Below are 24,940 nucleotides of genomic sequence, written 5' to 3'. Positions count from 1 at the left end.
AGCCATTCCCCTTGGCCTGTCCCTACAGGCCCTTGTCCAAAGCCCCTCTCCAGGTTTCCTGGAGCCCCTTTAGGCACTGGAGCTGCTCTAAGGTCTCCCCTTCAGGAGCCTTCTCTTCTCCAGGCTGCCCCAGCCCAGCTCTCTCAGCCTGGCTCCAGAGCAGAGCTGCTCCAGCCCTCGCAGCAGCTCTGGGGCCTCCTCTGGTTTTGCTCCAAGAGATGGAGCACGAGGAACTCTCCCATCCCATTCTTTACACCCATTTCCCATCGGATCACTTCCCTTCTTTCCCCAGCAAAGCACAAAAGTGGGGGAGAAATGAAGAATAAACTAGAGACCAGGTTAAACCGTTTACTCACCATTTTAATACTGCCAACAACTAGAACAGATGGAAACTGTACACGTGACAAACCGGGAGAGAGAAATCGATGCAATGGTTCAGCAAAGGAATGTACTGAGGGCTTCTGACTCTTACTACAGAAAGCACGATGGCAAAGGGGAGTTTGGCACCACATATACAAAGTAAAGGCATGCTTGTCCATAGGGATTGGGAGGCTCCAGACAGAAAAGGCCATGGGGAAAAACACACAACAGAATTGCCCACCGGTTCCACCCAAACCCACAGCAGGATCTAAGGGGTGAGGAGTTGCTCTGTAGCAGCACATGGTCCCCAGCCCCTTTGGAGCTCTGGTTCCTCTCCAAGGGGGGCAACACGTTCAGCTTGAGGCTGATCCCACGGAATGAGCCGTGATGCAGGGATCAGCATAAAGCAGGTTCACCCCTAAAGCCTCCTCCTGCTGCAGGAGCTCCTTTGGGAAGAAGAATGGCAGCAGGATGGGAACAAGTTACACATCGGAAGAAGCCATAAGAGCTCTAAGGATCCTTTAAGTAGCTGCAGATATATTAAATCCTGACCATACCAAGTGTTAAAAACAAAGAGTTCCTGCTAAGAGGAATGCTTCCTGCATGATCTGCTCACATGTGCATAGTTAAGTGAGTAGTTTTTGTTGGGTTTTTTTAGGTTTTTATTCTGAAAACAAGATTTGTTTGCAAAGAAAGAACTGAAAACCAGTAAAGTTATTGTTATCCTGATGGAAAAACCAACCTTAGAAACAGACTAGTGGTGGCTTGTTAACCAAAGAAAGAGAGAAAGCTACATATTGAAGGCGTGGAATCCAGCACCTCAACTTCCCAACAAGCTGTACACATCAGAGACAACACCATCGGAGCGACGTCGGGATGAGCCCGTCACACGAATGGTTGTTCCACTTCACCCTCACTCCACCAAGGAAAAAGGTCCCTACTAGAGAAGATTGTGCTAAAGAATGCAACGGTTCCTCATGCTGGTTTGCGTTGCCCTGGTCCCCTTCATGCTGCTGCTGTCCCCAGCGAGGCAGCCAAGAGGCTGGTTCTCAAGTCAGCGCATGGAATAAACTGGGATGGAAGGAAAGAGGGAACGTTTAGGGAGGTGTGAGGCAAAGCCTCAAGCCCCAAGGTATGAACCCACCATTACCTTCTGCCCCTTTGCTCCTCAGTAGAGCCCACACTCCTTCAGGTTGTTTTTAATGATAACATCTGTGACAGCATCAAAGACAAACTGCACGTTCTTGGTGTCAGTGGCACAGGTGAAGTGGGTGTAGATCTCCTTCGTGTCTTTTCTCCTGTTCAAGTCTTCAAACTGACACTGGATGTAGGCAGCTGCTTCCTCATACGTGTTGGAGCCTGAAAAAGAGAAGATCCCTGACTTTGGCCAGCACTTGACAGCACAGAGATCTTTTAAGTACATATTAAGCCGCTTGCAGCCATCTGCCTTATCCAGCTATACATCCAAATCCACCATTAACCCCTTCTGGTAAATCTGGAGTCTATTCCCAGCTCCTGCTCAGTGACCTTGGACAAGTCACTCGCTGCTCCAGCCTCCTGCCAGAGATCACTGGCACTGGCTGCAGTAATGCTTCATGCCAGACGCTGATCCCAGGCTGCCCAGAGAAGCCCAAGCCCCTGTGTCCAACCCGGCCTTGAACACTGCCAGGGATGGGGCAGCCACAGCTTCTCTGGGCACCCTGTGCCAGCGCCTCAGCACCCTCATAATGAAGAGCTTCTTCCCAGTATCTCATCCAACTCTTCCCTCTTCCAGTTGGAAGCTGTTTCTCCTCATCCCATCCCTACATCCCTTGTCCAAAGCCCCTCTCCAGGTTTCCTGGAGCCCCTTTAGGCACTGGAGCTGCTCTAAGGTCTCCCCTTCAGGAGCCTTCTCTTCTCCAGGCTGCCCCAGCCCAGCTCTCTCAGCCTGGCTCCAGAGCAGAGCTGCTCCAAACCTCTCTCCCAGCAAGCAAACACAGAGTGCCCCTCATCTGCTGGCGTGCAGCACGTTGCTATTTGTACTCCAGGCTGTAAAACAGCAGGACAAAGGCTGTTCTGAACCACAGACACGAATGACCACAATTCTTCCAGGAAAATCAGCTATCAGCTAACAAAGAGCCCAAAGACTCTGCCCAAGAGACAGAGTTAAGGGAACAGAGAAGAAGATTTGCTTCTGAGTTATCTGAGTTATCCTGGGTTGTGTCTCTGACTCATTCCTGGCCCTGGTGACATAAATCCACGGCTGCTTCCTGAGCCCAGCCTCACCTGTGTACTCTGGGTAGCAGATTGTTAGTGGGCTCTTCTTAATCTTTTCCTCAAACAGGTCCTTCTTGTTCAGGAAGAGGATGATGGATGTGTCTGTAAACCATTTGTTGTTACAAATGCTATCAAACAGTTTCATACTCTCATGCATCCGGTTCTGGAAAATAAAGGGAGAAGGAGGAGGTGTCATTCCAGAGGTGTTAGGGGAGGATGGGGTGGGGACAGACAGGCTTTAGTGCACAGGCCAGACTAAGGAGGAAGTGCCATAGAACCCCAGCCTGGTTTGGGTTGAAGGGATCTTAAAGCTCCTCCAGCTCCAACCCCTGCCATGGGCAGGGACACCTTCCACTAGAGCAGGTTGCTCCAAGCCCCTGTGTCCAACCTGGCCTTGAACACTGCCAGGGATGGGGCAGCCACAGCTTCTCTGGGCACCCTGTGCCAGCGCCTCAGCACCCTCATAATGAAGATCTTGCTAATATCTCATCCAACTCTTCCCTCTTCCAGTTGGAAGCTGTTTCTCCTCATCCCATCCCTACAGGCCCTTGTCCAAAGCCCCTCTCCAGGTTTCCTGGAGCCCCTTTAGGCCCTGGAGCTGCTCTAAGGTCTCCCCTTCAGGAGCCTTCTCTTCTCCAGGCTGCCCCAGCCCAGCTCTCTCAGCCTGGCTCCAGAGCAGAGCTGCTCCAGCCCTCGCAGCAGCTCCAGGGCGTCCTCTTGACGTGCCACTGACATCCTCACTGCCACCAGAGCACGGGCACAACCCTGAGCAGGGTCAGGTCACTTCCTCATCCTGCCATGCCCCAGCACATACTTGTTTGCATATAGATGCACTCACAGCCCAAGGGGAACAACTGAAGGCACCTCCCTGCAACGAGGGCCTGGAGCACATCTCCTTTATGCTTTATGGTTATCGGTTTCCAGGACAAGACACTGCAGGCTGCTGCGAGGAAGCGCTCACCTCCCGATGAACAGCACAGCAGTACCAAGAGCAGTGAGCCAGAAATCCATCCACCCCCATGTAGGACAGGTCTGTGCATGCTTCCACCTCCCTTCCAGCAGCCAGGTACTGGTAACTCCTCAACATACCATTTCCTCATCCTCAGCCAAGACAAGGTCGTAGTCACTGAGGGCCACGCAGAAGATGATGGCTGTCACACCTTCGAAGCAGTGGATCCACTTCTTCCGCTCCGAGCGTTGCCCACCAACATCAAACATCCTGGGGGAGGCAGAAGAACCAGCTCAGAAGCCAGGGAGACCTCCCTCCCCATCCCCACCGCGCTGCAGGGGACGGAGGAGGCTCAGCGGGGGCCTCTCAAGCAGAGCTGGGAGCATTCGGCCTCCTGCTAGTGAGGCCGAGAGCTCCGAGCCCCCCCTTCCTCAGGAGAGAGGGTTTCCAAAGCAGAATTCCTCTTCTTCAGAGCCATTCCAGCAGGAAGAACTGGATGTTACCTACGTGGCTGCCCACAAGCCTGCTGATTCACCAGGGCACACTCAGTTTGTTCTCTGCCTCCCATTTCCTTAGCAACAATCTATGTGCTTGAGTGGACTCCAAACAGCGACTCCGCTCTGGCAGTTCCCTGACACTGGGGCTGAGGAAGGATGAGCTGGAACTACCTGAACACTCCGGCTGGGAGCAGGGAATTCATGGGGTTAAGCAGCAGTTTCATGTGTTCAGTAACATCATCTGGAGCTGAAAGGCTGCAGAGCTGCTCCCAGGAGTCCTGGCTCTCATAAAATGATGTGGTTTGAATAGTTCCCAACACCCTGCTCAGCAAAATGCTCTGAGGAGGTGCAGGATGGCCCAGGATGTGCTGCTGGAGTGTGGCTTCGTTAAACCCAGGCAGCTACAAGTTGATATCTAAGTGCTATCAAACCATAACCATGGATTTGTTACCAAAGAGGCAGACAAGGAGCTGCCAGCGTGGACCAGAACATGGTTTAATGATGCCAAACAAGGCAAAGCACCATTCAGCTCACCCCAGTCTTCTATTTAAACCAACCCCATGGGCCACAGGAGTTGGAAATCTCCATGAGGATCCAGGCTTATTCCTTTTGCCACTGCTCCCTGCTGCCAGCACAGGGACACGTGGAGAGGAGCAGCCTCCCTGAGAGCTCAGCTCGGCCAAACTCATCCAAATGCGAGTCACAGCTCCCTGAGCCTGAGGTTCCACAGCAAACTCCTGCCGTGGGGAGGAGGCAGCCCCAGGGTGTCAGATGTGGGAATGCTTTCCTTTGTGGAGCAAACTCCCCCGAGACCAGACTCACGGCTCAGCTCTGCACATAATCAACGGCTCTGGGCAGGCTCCGGGAAGAGCAATTCCCCCCTGGAACACTCAGCCCTTTCCCATGTTCTATTGATGCAACAGAATCCTCCAGCTACCTCCAGAGCTCCTCTGTCAGGCAGAGGAGATGGTGTTTAAGAGCACCACCCGCTGCAGCTGGAGGTGCTAACCCTAACGCAGCATGACAGGAGACAAGTTTTTCCCTGGAGAAACCAGGATCTGGGTAAACAGCTCCGTGCTACGAAGTGTTCAGGCATTGGTGTTGAAATGCTGTGTGAGTTCAGACAACTCAGAAGCCAAAATCATAGAACCCCAGCCTGGTTTGTGTTGGAAGGGAGCTTAAAGCTCCTCCAGTTCCAACCCCTGCCCCGGGCAGGGACACCTTCCACTAGAGCAGGTTGCTCCAAGCCCCTGTGTCCAACCTGGCCTTGAACACTGCCAGGGATGGGGCAGCCACAGCTTCTCTGGGCACCCTGTGCCAGCACCTCAGCACCCTCACAGGGACGAGCTTCTGCCTCAGAGCTCATCTCAGTCTCCCCTCTGGCAGGTTAAAGCCATTCCCCTTGGCCTGTCCCTACAGGCCCTTGTCCAAAGCCCCTCTCCAGGTTTCCTGGAGCCCCTTTAGGCACTGGAGCTGCTCTAAGGTGTCCCCTTCAGGAGCCTTCTCTTCTCCAGGCTGCCCCAGCCCAGCTCTCTCAGCCTGGCTCCAGAGCAGAGCTGCTCCAGCCCTCGCAGCAGCTCCAGGGCCTCCTCTGGCCTCGCTCCAGCAGCTCCACGACCCTCTGGTGTGGTTGTTCCTGTTCTCCCCAAACATCAGGCAACAGATCGGGTGTTACACGCAACCTTTGCATTTCTGCTATTGCTCTTTCAAACACAAGCTAAAAATCGGCAAATAGACACTTATGTAAAGGCTCTGAGCAACAGAGACTTGAAAACATCACCACAGATAAAGAAAACTCACCCAAAGTTTCCTTACATCCCATGAGAGGACACAAGTGACACGTGGGGCTCTGGGCTGGGTGTCAGGAGCACACTCGGGGTGCAAAGCAAGGGTTGGCTCATGAGCAAAGAGCAGGGAGCAGAGCTAAAGGGCAGGCTAGAGCCACTACAGAGGTCAGCAGGAGCTCCATTAGTGATACATAAAGGGACACTGCCATGTCCAGGCTCGACACCTGAGCCCAGCAGACCTGAATTTAGAAGGTGGAGAGGACAAGGAAGTGCCATCCTCCGTGGTGGCCTGTCCCCAGCGTGCTTGCTGCCTGTCAGGCAGCACAGTCACCATAGAGAACAGAATGCAGCCTCGAGCGTGACTGCAGGGAGAGCTCCTGCTTCCAAGCAATGTGTTAAATTCGACCTCAAAACCCAGTGAGTGTCCTTTTAGTATGTTTGTTGGCTCCTCTAAACAAGCTTTGAGTACCTGTGTCCGTGCTTCCAACATAAAAGCAGCTGAAAAGAACAGAAGAAGGCAAATAAAAATCAAACCAGTGTCTCCAGTGAGCAATGCTGCTGGAGAGGGAGCAACCCAGCGGCAGGAGGACACTTCGAACAGGGCCCAGTGTCCTGCAGTGCAGTGTGGGGCCTGCCACCGGCACCAGGCGCCGAGGCCTGCCCTGCAGCCCATGGGGACAAGCTCTGCCCTTCACTTACTTGAAGTAGAGGTCCTTGAAGGTGAAGTGGGTCTCCACGATGCCGGTGGTTTTAACCCGGGTGCGCAGAACGTCCTGCTGGGTGGGAATGTAGGTCGGCTGGGATATTCTATCCAAGTCATTGAGGTAACTAAACCAGGGGAGACAACACAAGACGGGCTTTTTTTAGTGTGCTGCTCACCATGAATCTTTTATAAACCGCAGGAGAAAGTCAGCACAGAACCTATTCATCACCTCCCCCCAGCACAGACCATGCAGTGAGCAACCCCCCCCCCGGGGCTATCCCAAGGGCTGATGTGGTGGTGGTTTTGTTTTTAACCCTTCCCCACACGACCTTGCAGCTGGGAGGGAAGCTGATAAGCAGCCAGCACAGGGCTGCTGATGCGGAGGCCATGCCAAGACTGGAATCTCTTGGGGCAATCCATAGTCAAGGTCTTTCATCTCAAAGCTCAAGGCAATAAATCCAAGGGCTTGCTTTTAAAGGGCAAGGAGACACCAAAGGAACAAGGAGGAAAGAATGAAGCATCAAGAATAACTCCCAGGACAGGAGGATTCATTCACCTCCTGCAGCAACAGGGAACAACCCAATGCCTGCTGGAGGAGGCCACATCTCCACAGCATCAAGTCAATGCACCCACTGAAACCCCAACTAACTCCAGCTACAGCAAATGCAGCCCTGAGGAGAAGGACTTGGGGTGCTGGGTAAGGAGAAGCTCCCCATGACCCAGCCCAGAACCCCCCCATGTGCTGGGTGCACCCCCAGAGGGGGAACAGCAGGTCAGGGAGGGGATCCTGCCCCTCTGCTGCGCTCTGGGGAGACCCCCCCTGCAGTCCTGATCCAGCTCTGGGGCAGCAGCACCAGAGGGACGTGGAGCTGCTGGAGCGAGGCCAGAGGAGGCCCCGGAGCTGCTGCGAGGGCTGGAGCAGCTCTGCTCTGGAGCCAGGCTGAGAGAGCTGGGCTGGGGCAGCCTAGAGAAGAGAAGGCTCCTGAAGGGGAGACCTTAGAGCAGCTCCAGTGCCTAAAGGGGCTCCAGGAAACCTGGAGAGGGGCTTTGGACAAGGGCCTGTAGGGATGGGATGAGGAGAAACAGCTTCCAACCGGAAGAGGCAAGAGCTGGATGAGATACTGGGAAGAAGCTCTTCATTATGAGGGTGCTGAGGCGCTGGCACAGGGTGCCCAGAGAAGCTGTGGCTGCCCCATCCCTGGCAGTGTTCAAGGCCAGGTTGGACACAGGGCTTGGAGCAACCTGCTCTAGTGGAAGGTGTCCCTGCCCGGGGCAGGAACACTCCTTGGAACTCTTCTCCAGGCTGCCCCAGCCCAGCTCTCTCAGCCTGGCTCCAGAGCAGAGCTGCTCCAGCCCTTGCAGCAGCTCCGTGGCCTTCTCTGGACTCGCTCCAACAGCTCCACGTTCTTCCTACGTTCTTGTTCCCTCCACCATGTCCAGGTTTAGTGGAACTTGAACAAAACCACCAAACCCAAGCTGGAAAAGCACAGTCTGAGCTCGTGGTTTCGAGCGACTCATCACCCACAGCTTGCCAGAGTCTGTCTGAAAGCTTCAACATGTTCCTCACCAGTACTGGTTTGGGAACTGCAAACACACCTCAGGAGCCTTCCTGCAGCCCACGGAGTTAGAAACCCTTCCACAGCCTCCTTTGCCACCAGGCTTCTTCCTTCATACGCTGAGCTTGCAACACTTCATCCCCACCTTGGATCCATCTGTTTATAGAGCCAACTATTTCTCATGCCTCACCACCACTGCACAAACACAAGCTTGCAGAAGGACAGTTTGGGTTTCTGTTTCCCTTCTCACACTTAAAATGAGGGTTCAAGCACATGAAAAAGCTGACAAAAGCCTCCAGCGGAATTTGTGTTTGTCTTAGTGACCCTGCAAGTGTTCCCAGCACATCGTGGGAAGGCCAAGTGCAAGGTCCTGCACATGGGTCAGGGCAAGCCAAGCACAAACCAGCAGAGACTGGATGGAGCAGCCCAGAGAAGGACTCAGGGGGCTGGGTGAGGAGAAGCTCCCCATGACCCAGCCCAGAACCCCGCCATGTGCTGGGAGCACCCCCAGAGGGGGAGCAGCAGGTCAGGGAGGGGATCCTGCCCCTCTGCTGCGCTCTGGGGAGACCCCCCCTGCAGTCCTGATCCAGCTCTGGGGCAGCAGCACAAGAGGGACGTGGAGCTGCTGGAGCGAGGCCAGAGGAGGCCCCGGAGCTGCTGCGAGGGCTGGAGCAGCTCTGCTCTGGAGCCAGGCTGAGAGAGCTGGGCTGGGGCAGCCTGGAGAAGAGAAGGCTCCTGAAGGGGAGACCTTAGAGCGGCTCCAGTGCCTAAAGGGGCTACAGGAAACCTGGAGAGGGGCTTTGGACAAGGGATGCAGGGACAGGCCAACGGGAATGGCTTTAACCTGCCAGAGGGGAGATTGAGATGAGCTCTGAGGCAGAAGCTCTTCCCTGTGAGGGTGCTGAGGCGCTGGCACAGGGTGCCCAGAGAAGCTGTGGCTGCCCCATCCCTGGCAGTGTTCAAGGCCAGGTTGGACACAGGGGCTTGGAGCAACCTGCTCTAGTGGAAGGTGTCCCTGCCCGGGGCAGGGGTTGGAGCTGGATGAGCTTTAAGGTCCCTTCCAACACAAACCATTCCGTGATCCATGATCCTGTGCCAGGCTGGCACTGGTTCAACAAGGATCCATCATTCCCAAGCCGCCACAACACCCACCAGCTTCAGCATCAGCCCATGGCAGCTCTGAGACACGGGCTGCAGGAGCAGGATGCTCTCAAGCACACGGCCTGCAGCGGGTACACACACGAGCTGTCCCCTCCTCCACACGCTCACACCACCCCTGGCATGGCATTTTCCTAACAATCCCCTCATGTTCGCCCGCAGCACTGGAAGGAACGGTTTCAAGGCCAAAACTGGCTCTGAAAGCTGCATACAAAGCACTTATTATGAAGAGAGGAGCAGAGCTGGGGGAAGGGGATTGTCACCATCCCACTGGGGCCAGCAGCCAACAGAGGCCTGTGGCAGGGAGAGGGGAAAAGAGGGCAGAGAGAACCAGGCTTGGTACCCAGGGGGCTCTCAAGAAGCATCATCACCAGCGCTTGTGCTGGTTGGGAAACACAAACAGCATTTGTCCTGCAGAGGAATTCATCAGCCTTCGGCAAAGGCTTCCTGCAGCGAGAGGAAAACAGGGAAGAGCTGGTGAAGCCTCTATTGCATGGAATCATAGAATGATGGAACGGTTTGGGTTGGAAGGGACCTTAAAGCTCATCCAGCCCCAACCCCCTGCCCCGGGCAGGGACACCTTCCACTAGAACACGTTGCTCCAAGCCCCGTCCAACCTGGCCTAGAAACATTTAAGTATAGTTTAATATTAGAAATATTTAATATCAAAACAGGATTTAAGGAATTTCTTTCTCTTGCCTCCTCTCCCCCCTCATCCCATTGGGTTTTGACAGCTGAAGCAAAGCAGAAAACAAGGGAACAGTGAGAACCTCCAGGGAAAGGGAATTTTGTGGGTTCCCTTTATCAATGTAAATGCTTGTCTGGGTCAGTGAGGACAGAGCCACAGTGTGTGGCACAGCCCTGAGCTGAAACAGCACATTGCAAACCCTGGAGCTGTGATCCCGAGGTGGTGCTACACATTGGGAGTCACAAGGAAGTGCCAGGAGGACCATGCTCTGCAGCGGGAGCTTGCCAGCAAAGAGGAGAAGGGAAAAGAAACCCAGATAAAAGAATGATTGTTTTCTCCAGCAGCATTTCAGAGAATCCAGGGCAAAGCTGCCGCTTGGGACCAAGACAGGACATGCCAGAATGGAGAATGGGGGATCAGAAATGATGTTAATGGCCTGTGACTGCAGAGAATTAATTACCTCCAGTATGTGCAGAGTGGTGTCTGCATGGAATGGGAAAAGCAGCAGCTAAAATCATTTAAAGTGCTAGAGCAGCCCCCAGTGCCCAAAGGGGCTCCAGGAAACCTGGAGAGGGGCTTTGGACAAGGGCCTGTAGGGACAGGCCAAGGGGAATGGCTTTAACCTGCCAGAGGGGAGATTGAGATGAGCTCTGAGGCAGAAGCTCTTCCCTGTGAGGGTGCTGAGGCGCTGGCACAGGGTGCCCAGAGAAGCTGTGGCTGCCCCATCCCTGGCAGTGTTCAAGGCCAGGTTGGACACAGGGGCTTGGAGCAACCTGCTCTAGTGGAAGGTGTCCCTGCCCGGGGCAGGGGTTGGAGCTGGAGGAGCTTTAAGCTCCCTTCAACCCAAACCATTCCATGATCCATGACTGTCTGCTTGCCGACATTCCCAAGGATCAGACAGAGATAACAGATGAAGCAGCAGCACTACACCTCAGCACCCCCCTGCTGCACCACCAAGCAGGGTTTGCTCTTTGTTGCACCAAGCATCATGCACAAAGGTCTGACGCTTCCCCATGGCACTGAGTCCAGGTGGGAGCAGGGATCTATAGAACCATTTGCTCCCATCATAGTAAAGAAAAACAGGAAGCTGCAGGAAGACAAGTGAAAATACAGATGCTGAGTGTTCACTCTAGTGCTTGAACATCCACAGCTCAGACCAAGAGTTACTCAACTGCTCTTCAAGACAGAAAATAAGGAGAAAACATGCAAATCCCTGTGCTTCCAGACAGATCCCCCGGCTTTGTGTCACCTTTGGGAGTTCCCCCACCCATGACACAGGGATTAGGACACCCCATTACACTGGTTGCCTCCTCTCCAGCCTGCCAGGGCAGCTCCCCGACGGGCAGGATCCCGGCCTGCACAATGGGAAGTGCCCAGCGAGGCAGGAAACAGCAGGACGAAGCTTTAGGAGCAGTGTGATGCTGCTGTGCAAGCCCTGGCTCCTCCTGCCACCACCTCATTTCCTGATCTTCACAAGCTTGCACCCAGATGTTCCTCTTTTTGCCCCACTTTGGGTGTCTCACCGAGGCGCTGGGGTCTGATGTGGAGTGAGGAGCAGCCCCCCAGCAACCAGCACCCACAACACAGCTGGAAAACCAGTCACCTCCGACCGGGCACGTGTCTAAAGGCTGCTAACCTGGCGTTTCAGTCCCATTGTAGGTGATATGGAAAGGAGAGGGAAGACAGCAGGTCTGGAGCTGCATGATCATGCCCTGCACTGAAGGAACCAGCTCACGGTGTTTCCCAATCATGGAGTTGCTGGGATACGGATTCGAACCAACACTGCTGCAGAGCAGCTTCCTGGGGTTTGGGGCTGGGAACAAAATGCTCTGGTAGCAGAAAAATGTCATCATTGGGCTGCAATCTCTCTGCCACGCAGAGCTGACACCAGCCCATCACAGCAATCCCTCACGGGAGCTGTGCTACACAAACCAGGACAGAAGCTAGACATGAGCTGGTGGCAGATGCTCAGGAACGGGAATGACCCACTGAAATCCAGCCTGGAAGGAGTCAGGTCAAGTGGGCTCCCACTAAAGCAGGCTAATGCCCTCAGTTCCCAATCTGCTCTGCCTCTGTGGAGAAAATACAGCAGCCTTCCAATACCTTGGAGCAGCTCCAGTGCCTAAAGGGGCTCCAGGAAACCTGGAGAGGGGCTTTGGACAAGGGCCTGTAGGGACAGGCCAAGGGGAATGGCTTTAACCTGCCAGAGGGGAGATTGAGATGAGCTCTGAGGCAGAAGCTCTTCCCTGTGAGGGTGCTGAGGCGCTGGCACAGGGTGCCCAGAGAAGCTGTGGCTGCCCCATCCCTGGCAGTGTTCAAGGCCAGGTTGGACACAGGGGCTTGGAGCAACCTGCTCTAGTGGAAGGTGTCCCTGCCCATGGCAGGGGTTGGAGCTGGAGGAGCTTTAAGCTCCCTTCAACCCAACCCATTCCAGGATTCTATGAATATTGACCTGCCAATATCAGGAGCTGTTGGAAGTTGTGGCTCTCCATAAACATAGTATAACTAGAGCTCAGTTTCAGGAGACATTACTCCTTTCTGTGGGGTAATGGAGGTGACAGAGTCGACCACAAGCTGCTAAGCTACTTCCACTAAACCCAGGTTCCTCTAAGCACAACACAAGGAATGTGGGTTTTTCCCCCCTTAATCACAGAATCAGCCAGGTTGGAAAAGAGCTTCAGGATCATCCGCTCCAACCGTTCCCAGCACTGCCAAGGCCACCACTAACCCATGGCACTGAGGCCTCGGACACACGGGGTGTGAACACTTGCAGGGCCGGTGACTCCAGCACTGCCCTGGGCAGCCTGTTCCAATGCCTGAGCACCCTTTGGGGAAGGAATTGTTCCTCAGCTCCACCTAAACCTCCCCTGGGGCAGCTTGAGGCTGTTTCCTCGTGTCCTGTCACTTGACCAGCCACCTCCTCCTAATACTACACACAGGGAAGACAAAGAGTAAAACTGACTTTGATGAGCTACAGCACCAGGTCCCCTTGTAAGCCCAGCCCCACGTAAACCAGATGAAGGCTTCTGTCCTGCCCCCCGCCCCAAAGGAGACCCTTCACAACCCAAGTCCCACCCTGCTTCCAGCCACCCCGACCCTTCCAAACACTGTCTGGCTCCTTGGGAAGAGCCCAGAAGCTGGGAATGGTTTCTTACTATGATGCAGAGTCGTTGAGCTGATACTCCCTGGATCTGCTGAAGCAGGCCTGGACTCCAGCATCTCTCCACAAGCGTTTAATGACCCCAGCCAGCTCGGTGGTCATCACCCCCTCCTCTGCACTGCCAGCTAACACGAACAACTGACGTGCATCATCCTGCAGACAGGGGAGACCACAAGGAATTAGGAGGAAAAGCCACTGACACCTCCACAAACACAGCAGGGTTCAACACCACAGTGATGCCAGGGCTGCAGGAACTGCTCTGAGGGCTCGCAGTCCCCCCTCATGCTGTCTATCCACTCTTCTCCTCCAGAAGCACCAAGTTATTCCACTCCTGCAGTCAGAAAGGCAAATACTGGGCAAGAAGGTCCAGCCCGTGGGGCGAGACACGTTGATCATGGGTGGCACAAACAGTTCTGTGGCTGCATCACTGCAGGGATCACTGCTCTGAAGTAACAGGCAGCATTCCCACTGGAAACAGGGCCCTTCAGGAATGTTTAAGACAAGGGAAGGATGCCAATGGGCTACTGGAGACTAATGAAGGGAACCGCAAAGGTTTTCCAGTTTAAACGCTATTACAGTGCTGTACAGTACAGCAACAGGAACCAAAAGCAAGCATTGGGTGCTTGTGGGTTTAAAGCTTTGGGGACTTGCTGTCTGCTGCAGGAGCTGTAAGGGAGAGGGGTTTTTTAATAAAGCTTTTCACCAGGACACGGCATGGACTGCTCAGGATCTCAGTGGTTGCTCTGGAGCATGAAACATCCTTCTCAGAAGCCTCAGAGCCAGACTTCCCTCTTCTACAAGTTACCAAGCCGAGTTTGGAAGCGAAAGCCAGGCTGAGCTACATCCCACACTGCTGCTTATTCCTAGCAGGAACAGACTGCCCCAGCCCTGGCAGTGTTCAAGGCCAGGTTGGACACAGGGGCTTGGAGCAACCTGCTCTAGTGGAAGGTGTCCCTGCCCGTGGCAGGGGTTGGAGCTGGAGGAGCTTTGAGCTCCCTTCAACCCAACCCATTGTGTGATCTGGAGCAGCAGCCACACAACAGCCCGGGTTAATGTGCAAGACATGAAGCATCCTGGCTGAAGGGCACAGCCTAAGCTCAGAACATCTGTGGGTGCATCACAAGAAGCAGAGCAGGTTACTTCACCATACATTAACTGTAAGCAGGAGGAATGAGAGCCAGACAGGAAGAGTCTGAGGCTGAGCACCGCTGCCTGCACCCAAACACACAACTCCTTCCTCCTGCACATTGTCAGCAGCCCCAGCTTCCCATTCTGCCTGTGCTGTCCCCATCACCATGGGTGTTAAGGCTTCTTGACTTCAATTTGTACCATGTGAAGTGTTGGAGGTGACAGTGGGGACAGCCCAGCGAATCAGCACAACTGGGCAGGTGGGGAAAACACCCCAAAACCAAGAGGATGAGTAAGAGCAGTGAAAGCCATTAAGATTTATTTGGCTAAACTTCAAGTTTAAGTGGCAGGATGCCGTGAAACTGCTAAAGGCTGATGTTAAGCCCTTTAAAGCTGAGAATTTGGTTCAAAACCAGGTAGTTTAGACTCAGGTTTGTGGGTTACGTATTTCTGGGGGAGCATTCAAAGGTTCTTAACCATGCCCTTAGTGAAACACTCAACACTTGGCACTGATAACACTTAACAGATGATGAAAGGGCTTTTGCTGTTGTAGCTTGTAACAAATATATTCTCTCCTATCTCCAGGCTTCATGAACACAACTCACAGCACAGCCTCACACCGAGGGAAACAAGTGCAATACTTACAGCTCTGGCAACCTCCCCAAAGTCTATCTTTAGCCTGCCCATGGCTCTTATGATGGCAATGATGGACTGGATGGTGTTGCTGTAGACAACCACTTTATACTGCTTGCACTCATCCTCCGAGTAGCCATCCTCGTGAATAATCCTGGAAGAGAAGCAAGCTGTCATTCCCAAGCCGGCATTCCCAAACTGGCATTCCCAAGCCGGCATTCCCAAGCAAGCCAAACAGGACCCACAGATCTCTTAGCACCAAACCGCAGCCACTCTCACTTACTTCATCTGCTTCACGATGGTGCTTTTCCCAGATTCTCCAGCACCTGGAAAGCACCAAAAGAATTGCCGTTAGCAACCACGTGAGATGAAAAGGAAAGGCAGAGACCCCACGTGCAGCACTGGGTGCAGCTCTGGTGTCCTCAGCATAGGAAGGACACGGAGCTGTTGGAGCAAGTCCAGAGGAGGCCACGAGGATGCTCAGGGGCTGGAGCAGCTCCCGTATGGAGACAGGCTGAGAACATTGAGGCTGTTCAGCCTGGAGAAGAGAAGCTGCGTGGAGACCTCAGAGCAGCTTCCAGTGTCTGAAGGGGCCTACAAGGATGCTGGAGAGGGACTCTTCATCAGGGACTGTAGCAATAGGACAAGGGGTGATGGGTTCAAACTGAAACAGGGCAAGTTCAGGTTGGATATAAGGCAGAAGCTCTTCCCTGTGAGGGTGCTGAGGCGCTGGCACAGGGTGCCCAGAGAAGCTGTGGCTGCCCCATCCCTGGCAGTGTTCAAGGCCAGGTTGGACACAGGGGCTTGGAGCAACCTGCTCCAGTGGAAGGTGTCCCTGCCCGGGGCACGGGTTGGGGCTGGAGGAGCTTTAAGCTCCCTTCAACCCAACCCAGGCTGTGACTCCATGGTTACTCTCTCTGTCCTCCTGCTGCAGCTCCTCGTGCTCTCAGCACAGCAGCATCTGTGCTCAGCAGTGAGCACATTCACACTCCACAGCCTCAGCACTTCCAGCCCAGAAGGAACCCAAACCCTCACAGCTCTTTTCCACACCCACCCTCCCCATTCCCTGTACCAAGGTGCTGTGATTTGAAGGCTGCAGTATCCCAAAGCAGCCTGATCCCAACAGCAGGATTCAGAAGAGCCTTTTGAACACAACCTCTGTGGCTGTTACTCCTCTCTCATCGTTGCAGTCATTTCCTCCTTAGATTATCTGAAAACAATCTGCTGCTGCAGCAGCAACGCTCAGCTTGCACTACCTGTCATCTGCCTGACAGCACAGCACCAGAGACCAGTGTGCCATGACAACCCCGCCGGCTTGGCTGCACAGCACCAGCGCAAACCGGGCTCATTTAACTCCTTCCCTTCTCCTTTCCAACGCCCCTTCCATCAGTGGCGGCTTGAAAGAGCAGCAACCCCCCTCTGAGAGGTTCCTTCACAGGCAGAGGAAGGAAACAGTGACCCACATCCTCTAAGCCTAAGATACACACAACCCAGCCCTGACTCCTATAGCAGACACTGCTGCAGACACAGCTACAAGGGCATGGGGAAGTAAAGTCACCTCCTGTGGGACCTCACTGCTCCAGGAGCTTCTCTTGCTGCTCCAGGTCCTCCCTCTGCTCCTGCAAGAGCCACCCAGACACGGTTCCTCATTAAACACTCATTTAAAACCATCTGCCCTGCAGCTCCAGCCTCCTTCCCAGAGCTCCCGCCGGGCTGGCAGCTGCTGCTGCTGCGCTCATCTCAATTGCTCCTCATAAAACAAGCATTAACACTGCCCAAGCCTCTGCTGAGGTACCTGCACTACATCCTCCCACACAGCAAAGGGCTTTCTCAGGGGCCTCCCTCACTCTGGCGCTCTGCTTTTCCTCTTCTCTTCCCCCTGCCCCACACAAGGTCCTCAGTACTTTGCATTCTACTCCTTTCCAGCCCTGGGCATCAGCATCAAGTGCAGCCTCCTGCAGCTGGGTCAGGGCAACCCCACGCACAAGCACAGCCTGGGCAGAGACTGGATGGAGCAGCCCAGAGGAGGAGGACTTGGGGCGCTGGGTGAGGAGAAGCTCCCCATGAGCCAGCCCAGAACCCCCCCGTGTGCTGGGCTGCACCCCCAGAGCGTGAGCAGGTTAGGGAGGGGATGCTGCCCCTCTGCTGCGTGAAAGGGAGACCTCAGAGCAGCTCCAGTGCCCAAAGGGGCTACAGCAAACCTGGAGAGGGGCTTTGGACAAGGGATGGAGGGACAGGCCAAGGGGAATGGCTTTAACCTGCCAGAGGGGAGATGGAGATGAGCTCTGAGGCAGAAGCTCTTCCCTGTGAGGGTGCTGAGGCGCTGGCACAGGGTGCCCAGAGAAGCTGTGGCTGCCCCATCCCTGGCAGTGTTCAAGGCCAGGTTGGACACAGGGGCTTGGAGCAACCTGCTCTAGTGGAAGGTGTCCCTGCCCGGGGCAGGGGTTGGAGCTGGAGGAGCTTTAAGGTCCCTTCAACCCAAACCAGGCTGGGATTCTGTGATCTCCAGGTCTCACTTCTGCTCTTTGATGCTTGAACCTTCTCTAAACACCTGCAGATGTCCACACCACACCAGCTGCTGTTCTCCTTTTTCCAACTCACTGGAGTGGCTGTAAAGGGTTTACATAAAGAAATCCATATTGGAAGTACTCAGTAAACAGCTTTTAATGTGCACCTTCTGTTCCCTGCTACCACGCAGCCTCCCTCGCTCTGGTGCAGGGTGTTCCCAGGCACAGTGTGGCTTAAACCTTCAGTCAAGGACCTTTAATAGAGGGAAAAAACATCAGGGATTTAAATGCTACTAAAGCACTGCTCCAACCTACAGGGAAGCGATGCTCTGCATTAGAAATGGAGCTGAAGAGCAGCTGGAGTTACACTGAAATGCTTCTGGACTCTGCAGGCAAAGCCCCAGCCTCTGGGCTCGCCCAGGGACCAGATGGGCAGCTCCAAGAGTTCCAAAACCATGAAAGATGACGCTGAATCTTACTGGGATCAAAAGCCAGGGAAGTGGGAGCATTGCTGGGACGTTCCTCGCTGTAAAAGCAAAGCTTTGCTCTTTGCTGGGTCAGCACAGCTGTGCAGGGATCACGTTTCGGCGCAGGGTGACCCAAGCAGGAATGTCGTAACTCCAGGGGAGAATTGCTTCAGAAGCCGAACTTCTCTTTCCCTAAATTAGCAGCGAAGAACCTCGTTATCCCCCGGCTCTGCTGGACACAAGAGCAGCTCATCCCTCCCAGAGCATCCGCAGTGCCTTGTCCCACTTGATCGAGGCGTGTTCTGCAGGTGGCTGGATCCCATGGGATTGCTCCAGCCCTCGCCGCAGCCCCAGGGCCTCCTCTGGGCTCAGTGAAGTCCTTGTCCCCAAAGCATCCTCCAGCGCCAGCAACCAGAACCTTTCCCTGCAGAAGCCAGCCCGAGCCAGGAGGCACCAGAGCTCCACAACCCCCCTGAGCTCACCCCAAACCACCCCATAACACCCCAGGCAAGTGCTCAGGGGAGAGCTCAGCACCATCAGACAGCGCTGGGCTCCCGTGGCTCCAGGGCTGGCGAGCCCTGTGTGACAGCCGACAGCCACATCCCTTTTCCCTGGGGAGGAAGGGAGAGGGAGGGAACCTCAGCAGCTCTTCAAGCACATTATTACCAGCCCTGGGAGACCGATGCATACACAGGAGGGAAATGATCTCCCGAGCACTTCCCTGGAGGAAGCAGAGGCTTTCCTGCAGCAGGAGATGGCAGCCAAGCCACTGGCTTGGCCATAAACTGGAGATTAAAGGGAAGAGAGCAAGGAGCAAGCTCCCAAAACACAGCTTAGACTGGGAAGTACAGCTTGACACAACAGCCCTGGCGATGAAACGTTTGCTTTTAAACCAGTTACCACATAAATCACGCACGTTGGACACAAGGAAGGTAGGTCAAAGCCTTCCAGCCACGAGCATCCAGGTCACTGCTTCAGAGGGCACCAACAATCTGATTTTAAGCGTGATTTTAGGAAAGCTGTATTCAAATGCATTAAACTGTTCTTCGGGAAAGGAATTTCCTTCCCAGGCTCCATTTAAGTGGCAAAGCTCTGCGGCATCTGACAGTGTGCGAAGAGAAAGCAGGTCACTGCTGAAGGAATCCTTAGAGAGGCCCAGAAGAGCTGCACTGGGAACATCCAACCGAGGAACACCAGAACGGAACAGCCGGAGATGCTCCTGCTCTCCAGAGCAGAGCCTGGAAGCGCAGCACCAGCGCGCAGCAGCGTGACCATCTCAGCAGGGGGCTGGCAGCAGCTCTGCCAGACCATTCCTGCGGCAGCAGGATGCTGCGACCCTTCCTGAACTCTGCAATGCAGGGGAATTCCTCAGCAATTCCAATATCCCCTCGGAAACCAGCTCAGGAGTAACCCAGCTGTTTCACTTGAAGCTGCTGAGCTGCAGCCTGGGGTGATGCCGGGAGCCACGGTGCTGAGGGGCAGCTACGGGGTGATGCTGAAGAGCCTGGATGTGGTCAGAGCCCCCCTGTGACACCCCAAACTGACCCATCTCCCCTCCGAGAGGCCAAAAAGGGGTGAAACCAAGAGCATTAGAGTCCAGCCCCTAAACAGCAAGGGAGCTGTTGGAGCAGGGGGCAGTAAATCAGCATAAACCCACTGGGCATCTCCGTTCATCCACATTTATCCCACAGCAAGTGAGCACAAATACTTCCCCTGAGGTAGGTTTCCACAACTAGTTTGTATTCCATATGGAAAGGCTCTTGGACACCGCACACACCCTTGTCCCGGCACAGCCATGACCACTTCCCTCCTCCTGGTTTCCAACCACATCGTGCTGAATTCCAACCCTGACACCCCAAACTCCTTGTATGGGTTTTTCCAAGCTGCCATCGGGTAAAATTCTTCCCATCTCCCCTCGCCAAGTGTTTACTTATTCCAGTGCATCCCTGGAATGCTCTTGGGTATCACAAGGCCAAGAGGGGTTCAACACTGTGAATGAGGAACAGGGGAGTATTCCCGCCTGGAGCACCGCATCCAGCTCTGGGATACAACACAAGAGGGACACAGCACACGCTGCACCGTGTGGTTTTGGCTGAAGATGAAGAGAACATCTCCCCTGGCTGGGCCCCCCCGGTGCCCCTTTCTCCTCCAATGGGCAGATCTATGACCATGTTCTTCACACTCAGAGGATGAAGCATAAGGAGCAGCTTCCAGTGAAGCTGGAACATCCCAAAGGCAGCCAATGTCTTCCCTAACCTGCCATGACCAAGGCGTCCTGAACAACAGCACAGCTTCCATCCCAAATGCCATGGAAAAAGGTTTTCATCCCCCAAATGCAATGGAATAACAGATTCATTGCCCAAATGCCATGGAATACCAGTCCTTCTTGGGCAGGACTCACACAAGCGGATGCTCTCAAAGATATGGGATAAAAAAGGCACCATCTGCTCTGCTGGGATACTGGAATGCGTGGAAGACAACAGCGAAACAGCCAAGCAAGGCCTGGAAAATGGGAGTTTTGTCAGAAGCAGAGAAACCTGGAATGGTTTGTGTTGGAAGGAACTTTAAAGCTCCTACATCCAACCCCTGCCACGGGCAGGGACACCTTCCACTAGAGCAGGTTGCTCCAAGCCCCTGTGTCCAACCTGGCCTTGAACACTGCCAGGGATGGGGCAGCCACAGCTTCTCTGGGCACCCTGTGCCAGCGCCTCAGCACCCTCACAGGGAAGAGCTTCTGCCTCAGAGCTCATCTCAATCTCCCCTCTGGCAGGTTAAAGCCATTCCCCTTGGCCTGTCCCTCCATCCCTTGTCCAAAGCCCCTCTCCAGGTTTCCTGGAGCCCCTTTAGGCACTGGAGCCGCTCTAAGGTCTCCCCTTCAGGAGCCTTCTCTTCTCCAGGCTGCCCCAGCCCAGCTCTCTCAGCCTGGCTCCAGAGCAGAGCTGCTCCAGCCCTCGCAGCAGCTCCGGGGCCTCCTCTGGACTCACTCCAGGAGCTCCACGTCCCTCTGGTGTTGCTGCCCCAGAGCTGGATCAGGACTGCAGGGGGGGCTCCCCAGAGCGCAGCAGAGGGGCAGGATCCCCTCCCTGGCCTCAGGGGGTGCAGCCCGGCACACACAGGCTCTGCTCGGTCGGTTCTTCAGGTAAAAGCTATTTTAGAACAAACTTTTGCTTTTAATTATTCCTGCATGAGTCCCCAGGACCGTTTCCCACCACGCCGCAGTGTCTAAACCCAGCAGCGCTGTTCCAGGCTGAGTAATGGTGTGGTTCAGGCACAGGCAGTTCCTCACGGGCTGTGCCCGCACGCAAACACCGTGTGCACAGGCTGGGCCGGGCAGGAACCGGCCGCGCTCAGCACTGGGACAACACTGTCCACCCAGCAATGGGTTTGTCACCCCGTGTCACACTGACCCCCCCGCAGCACGGCATAAGGTGCCAAACCTTCTGACAGGCACTGCCGGGCAGAGCTGAGGAGCCAGGTGAGGTAGCCGGGCACGGCTTCTGCACCTCCTCCAATCCAGCTGCTCATCCCAACTGGAATGATCCCAGAGGTTCCCTACGTCAGCAGGATCGTGTCTGTGCCTGCAGAGCGGCGTGTTCCTGGAGGCAACGAGGGGGAAAGGGAGGTGCTGAGCACAGGGACGGCTCCCAGCCTCTGGAAGCACCGGCTATGGGTTCCCTGCTGCTGCCAATGAGTAAAACCATTCCCAGCTCCCGAGCTGAGCTGTTGCTGATGGCACTTCCACATGGAACGCTGCTTCTAGCACACGGGCAGGGCTGGCACGGCCTCAGGTCAGTGGTTGTTCCATGCTCAGGGGTGTTTTATACAACCCAGAAGCTGAGCAGTTGCTCAACAGAGGAGTTGTGAAAGGCGATCCCCCCCCAGCCAGTCCCATGGGATGGGGCTTGGGATACTGCGTCCAGCTCTGGGATACAGCACCAGAGGGGTGAGGAGCTGCTGGAGCGAGGCCAGAGGAGGCCCCGGAGCTGCTGCGAGGGCTGGAGCAGCTCTGCTCTGGAGCCAGGCTGAGAGAGCTGGGCTGGGGCAGCCTGGAGAAGAGAAGGCTCCTGAAGGGGAGACCTTAGAGCAGCTCCAGTGCCTAAAGGGGCTCCAGGAAACCTGGAGAGGGGCTTTGGACAAGGGCCTGTAGGGACAGGCCAAGGGGAATGGCTTTAACCTGCCAGAGGGGAGACTGAGATGAGCTCTGAGGCAGAAGCTCTTCCCTGTGAGGGTGCTGAGGCGCTGGCACAGGGTGCCCAGAGAAGCTGTGGCTGCCCCATCCCTGGCAGTGTTCAAGGCCAGGTTGGACACAGGGGCTTGGAGCAACCTGCTCTAGTGGAAGGTGTCCCTGCCCGGGGCAGGGGTTGGAGCTGGAGGAGCTTTAAGGTCCCTTCAACACAAACCATTCCATGATTCCGTGCCTCCAGGCTCTGCGCACTGTGGAACAGTTGGGCTCGCGCAGAGCGTGGCACGGGAGCAGGGAGCTGTGTCTCCCCCATGTTAGCAGGGGGCCTGGCTGGGCTCAGGTGTGCAGTGCTGCACCCGGGGCTCCCGGCTCTCACAGCTGCCAAGTTGTGAACAATTCCTGGTGGCCAGAGGGGGTGTTGGAACATGCTCCCCCCACACGCAGCCCCGTCAATGTGCACCTGAAGCAGAACATGTCACTACCAGGAGAAAAACCCCTGCCCTGGGAACAACCAGCCCTCCTGGGAGACATCAGGAGCCGGATGGGAAGTTCAGGAGGGTTTTCCCATTGTTTGAGCAATTTATTTCATAATGTATTAAAAGGTGCAGGGTATGTGATGGCTCTAACCATGAACTGGTGGTGAGAGATCCTGAGGTGCTTTATGGAACTGGAGCCACCTGCTGATGCAGGGAGTCATGGAATGGGTTGGGTTGAAGGGACCTTAAAGCTCCTCCAGCTCCAACCCCTGCCACGGGCAGGGACACCTTCCACTAGAGCAGGTTGCTCCAAGCCCCTGTGTCCAACCTGGCCTTGAACACTGCCAGGGATGGGGCAGCCACAGCTTCTCCATTCAACCCATCCCAGTGTCCCACCACCCTCAGTGCAGAACCTGGGAGAGCCTCTTCTGGAGCCTTCTCTAAGCCTCTCAGTGCAGGGATGAGACATTCCTGCATCTGAAAGTCCCAAACACCCTATCAGGAGGTACTGCTCCATTACGATCCCAGTAAGAACTGAATCCAGAAGAGCTCACTTGAAAGGGACCCACCAGGATCTGCTTGTCCAACTGCCTGACTTGGAGCTGATCGTATTGTTAAGGGATCGTCCAAATGGCTCAGGGCATCACCCACCTCTCCAGGAAGCCTGTTCCAGGCTCTTCCCAGCACAGCTCTGAGCCATTCCCATGCACCTGCCTCTGGGAAGCAGGGAGAAGAGCTGAGCACCTCCTCTCCCCTTCCCCAAGAGCTGCAGTGATGAAGCTGCTCCTTACCCTCCTTGTCCCCAAGCAGACGAGCCCCAGGCCCTCGGCTGCTCCTCAGAGGGCCTCCATGCTCAGAGCACCACATCCAGGGATTCTGCTGCCATCCAAAGCCAAGAGCTGCCCATAAGGCAGCTGCTCTAAAGCCTCCCCTGAAGCCAGTTCTCACACCACCTTTTGGGTACTCCCTCCCCTCCACCATCAGTCAAGTCAGGGCCCCAAAGCCCTCAAAGCCTTTTCGAGGCTCCACCACCACAAAGAGCACAACCCACAATGCACAAACGGGAGGTATAAAACCACAAAGGAAGGGTTATTCCACCCAGAGAAGGTGCTTACAAACGCCTGGAGAATCCAGGATTATCCCGACACGCAGCCAGGAAGTGTCCCAGGTACACACGAGGTGGGAAACCTCAGAGCAAGTAAAACCAGGCTGAATGGGGAAGGAAGCCATTCCCCTTGGCCTGTCCCCCCAGGCCCTTGTCCAAAGCCCCTCTCCAGGTTTCCTGGACCCCCTTTAGGCATTGGAGCTGCTCTGAGGTACCTCTTGCAAAGACAACTCTTCCCTCCAGCTGTTCCTGAGCCCAGGATGTATTTACCTGGGAAGCACAAGGAAGCAGCGCTCCCTTCCCACGTTGGCTGCACACGCTGTGCCTGTGGCCCCACCACCACCGGTGGCACACTCTGCAGAACCAGCCCGGCCGGGGCAGGTGACACCAGCCTGAGCTCACCCTTGCACAGAGGCAGCTCCATCCCTGGATCATGGCTGGGAGCATCCAATGGGATCACCAGAGCCTCGCTGAGGCCACTCTCACACACAAAGGGCACTTCTGGGGTGAGGAACACAAGTGCCCGGAGCTGTTTGCATCTGATCAAAGGGTTTAATCCCATTGCCCTGTAATAAGCAGCTCAACAGCCCCATAATACCCCCCCTGTACCCAACACCACCACTGCTGCCGTCCTCCTCCACCCCAGGACCCCAGAGGACACCAACCCCAGAGAGCAGCTCCTGGAGGCAGCAGGAAGGGACAATCCCCCGGGATCGCTGCTCGGGACACAGTGGAGCCTGCTCCCCCGGCAGCAGGCACAAGGAGAACAGCCCATCCCATAGGAGCAGCGTAGCCCCCCCCACCCCCCCAGGCCAGGCCTTTCCCTCCCGTGCCCAGGAGGGGGTCAGGACCCGGTGTGCGAAGGGACGAGCCCACCCCAGGGACCGGGGGCTCAGCGCTGCCCTGAGACACAAAGGCTGGAAGCAGCCTCCCCCCGGCACCCCCATCGCTCGGGGGGGCCGCAGCCGCTGCTCTCCCCCACCGACACCCGGGACCCCCCCCTCCCCTCCTCGGAGCTCCCCGGCCCCCGCCAGTGCCGACCCCAGCCTCGACCCGCACCGCCCGCGGCCCCTCCTCACCGAGCAGCAGCAGCTTCACCTCCTTGGCCGCCTTCTCGCCGTCCTCCCGCAGGTTGCGGTCGATCATCTTGCTGCGCTCCACCGCCGCCTTGTCCTCGGCGCTCAGCGTGCAGCCCATGGCGGCGGCGGCCGGGCCCGGCACCGGCGGGAGCGCGGCGGGGCGGGAGCGGGACCGGAGCGCGGCGGCCTCGGCCCGGGCGGCTCCTCAGGCGGGCCGGATATCCGGTCGTGCGCGCAGGGCACGACGG

General features: G+C 55.7%; 1 protein-coding gene across 1 annotated transcript; it reads right to left on the bottom strand.

Annotated features, from left to right (window-relative positions):
- Window positions 1-339: 339 nt before the first annotated feature.
- On the bottom strand, window positions 340-24,940 carry GNAI3 (G protein subunit alpha i3). The gene is made up of 9 exons (XM_030473009.1): window positions 24,693-24,940; window positions 15,159-15,201; window positions 14,888-15,029; window positions 13,110-13,267; window positions 6,549-6,677; window positions 3,706-3,835; window positions 2,626-2,779; window positions 1,511-1,719; window positions 340-1,431 (listed from the first exon to the last, which is right to left on the bottom strand). Exons 1-8 carry the CDS (start codon window positions 24,808-24,810, stop codon window positions 1,529-1,531), a joined length of 1,065 nt encoding a protein of 354 aa, XP_030328869.1. The 5' UTR covers window positions 24,811-24,940; the 3' UTR covers window positions 340-1,431; window positions 1,511-1,528.

This window comes from Strigops habroptila, chromosome 18 (assembly GCF_004027225.2).
Source record: "Strigops habroptila isolate Jane chromosome 18, bStrHab1.2.pri, whole genome shotgun sequence".
NCBI lineage: Eukaryota > Metazoa > Chordata > Aves > Psittaciformes > Psittacidae > Strigops > Strigops habroptila.
This window is presented reverse-complemented; position numbering and strand designations above follow the sequence as displayed.

What these genes read in the sequence shown, in the direction of transcription:
- GNAI3 (XM_030473009.1), bottom strand. Translation starts at nt 24,810, where the DNA reads ATGGGCTGCACGCTGAGCGCCGAGGACAAGGCGGCGGTGGAGCGCAGC. An exon ending in TTGGGGAGGTTGCCAGAGCT is followed by an intron (nt 13,268 to 14,887) that starts GTAAGTATTGCA and finishes CCCTGTCTGCAG; the next exon opens with GATGATGCACGTCAGTTGTT. An exon ending in CTGCTACCCAGAGTACACAG is followed by an intron (nt 1,720 to 2,625) that starts GTGAGGCTGGGC and finishes TCTCTTTTTCAG; the next exon opens with GCTCCAACACGTATGAGGAA.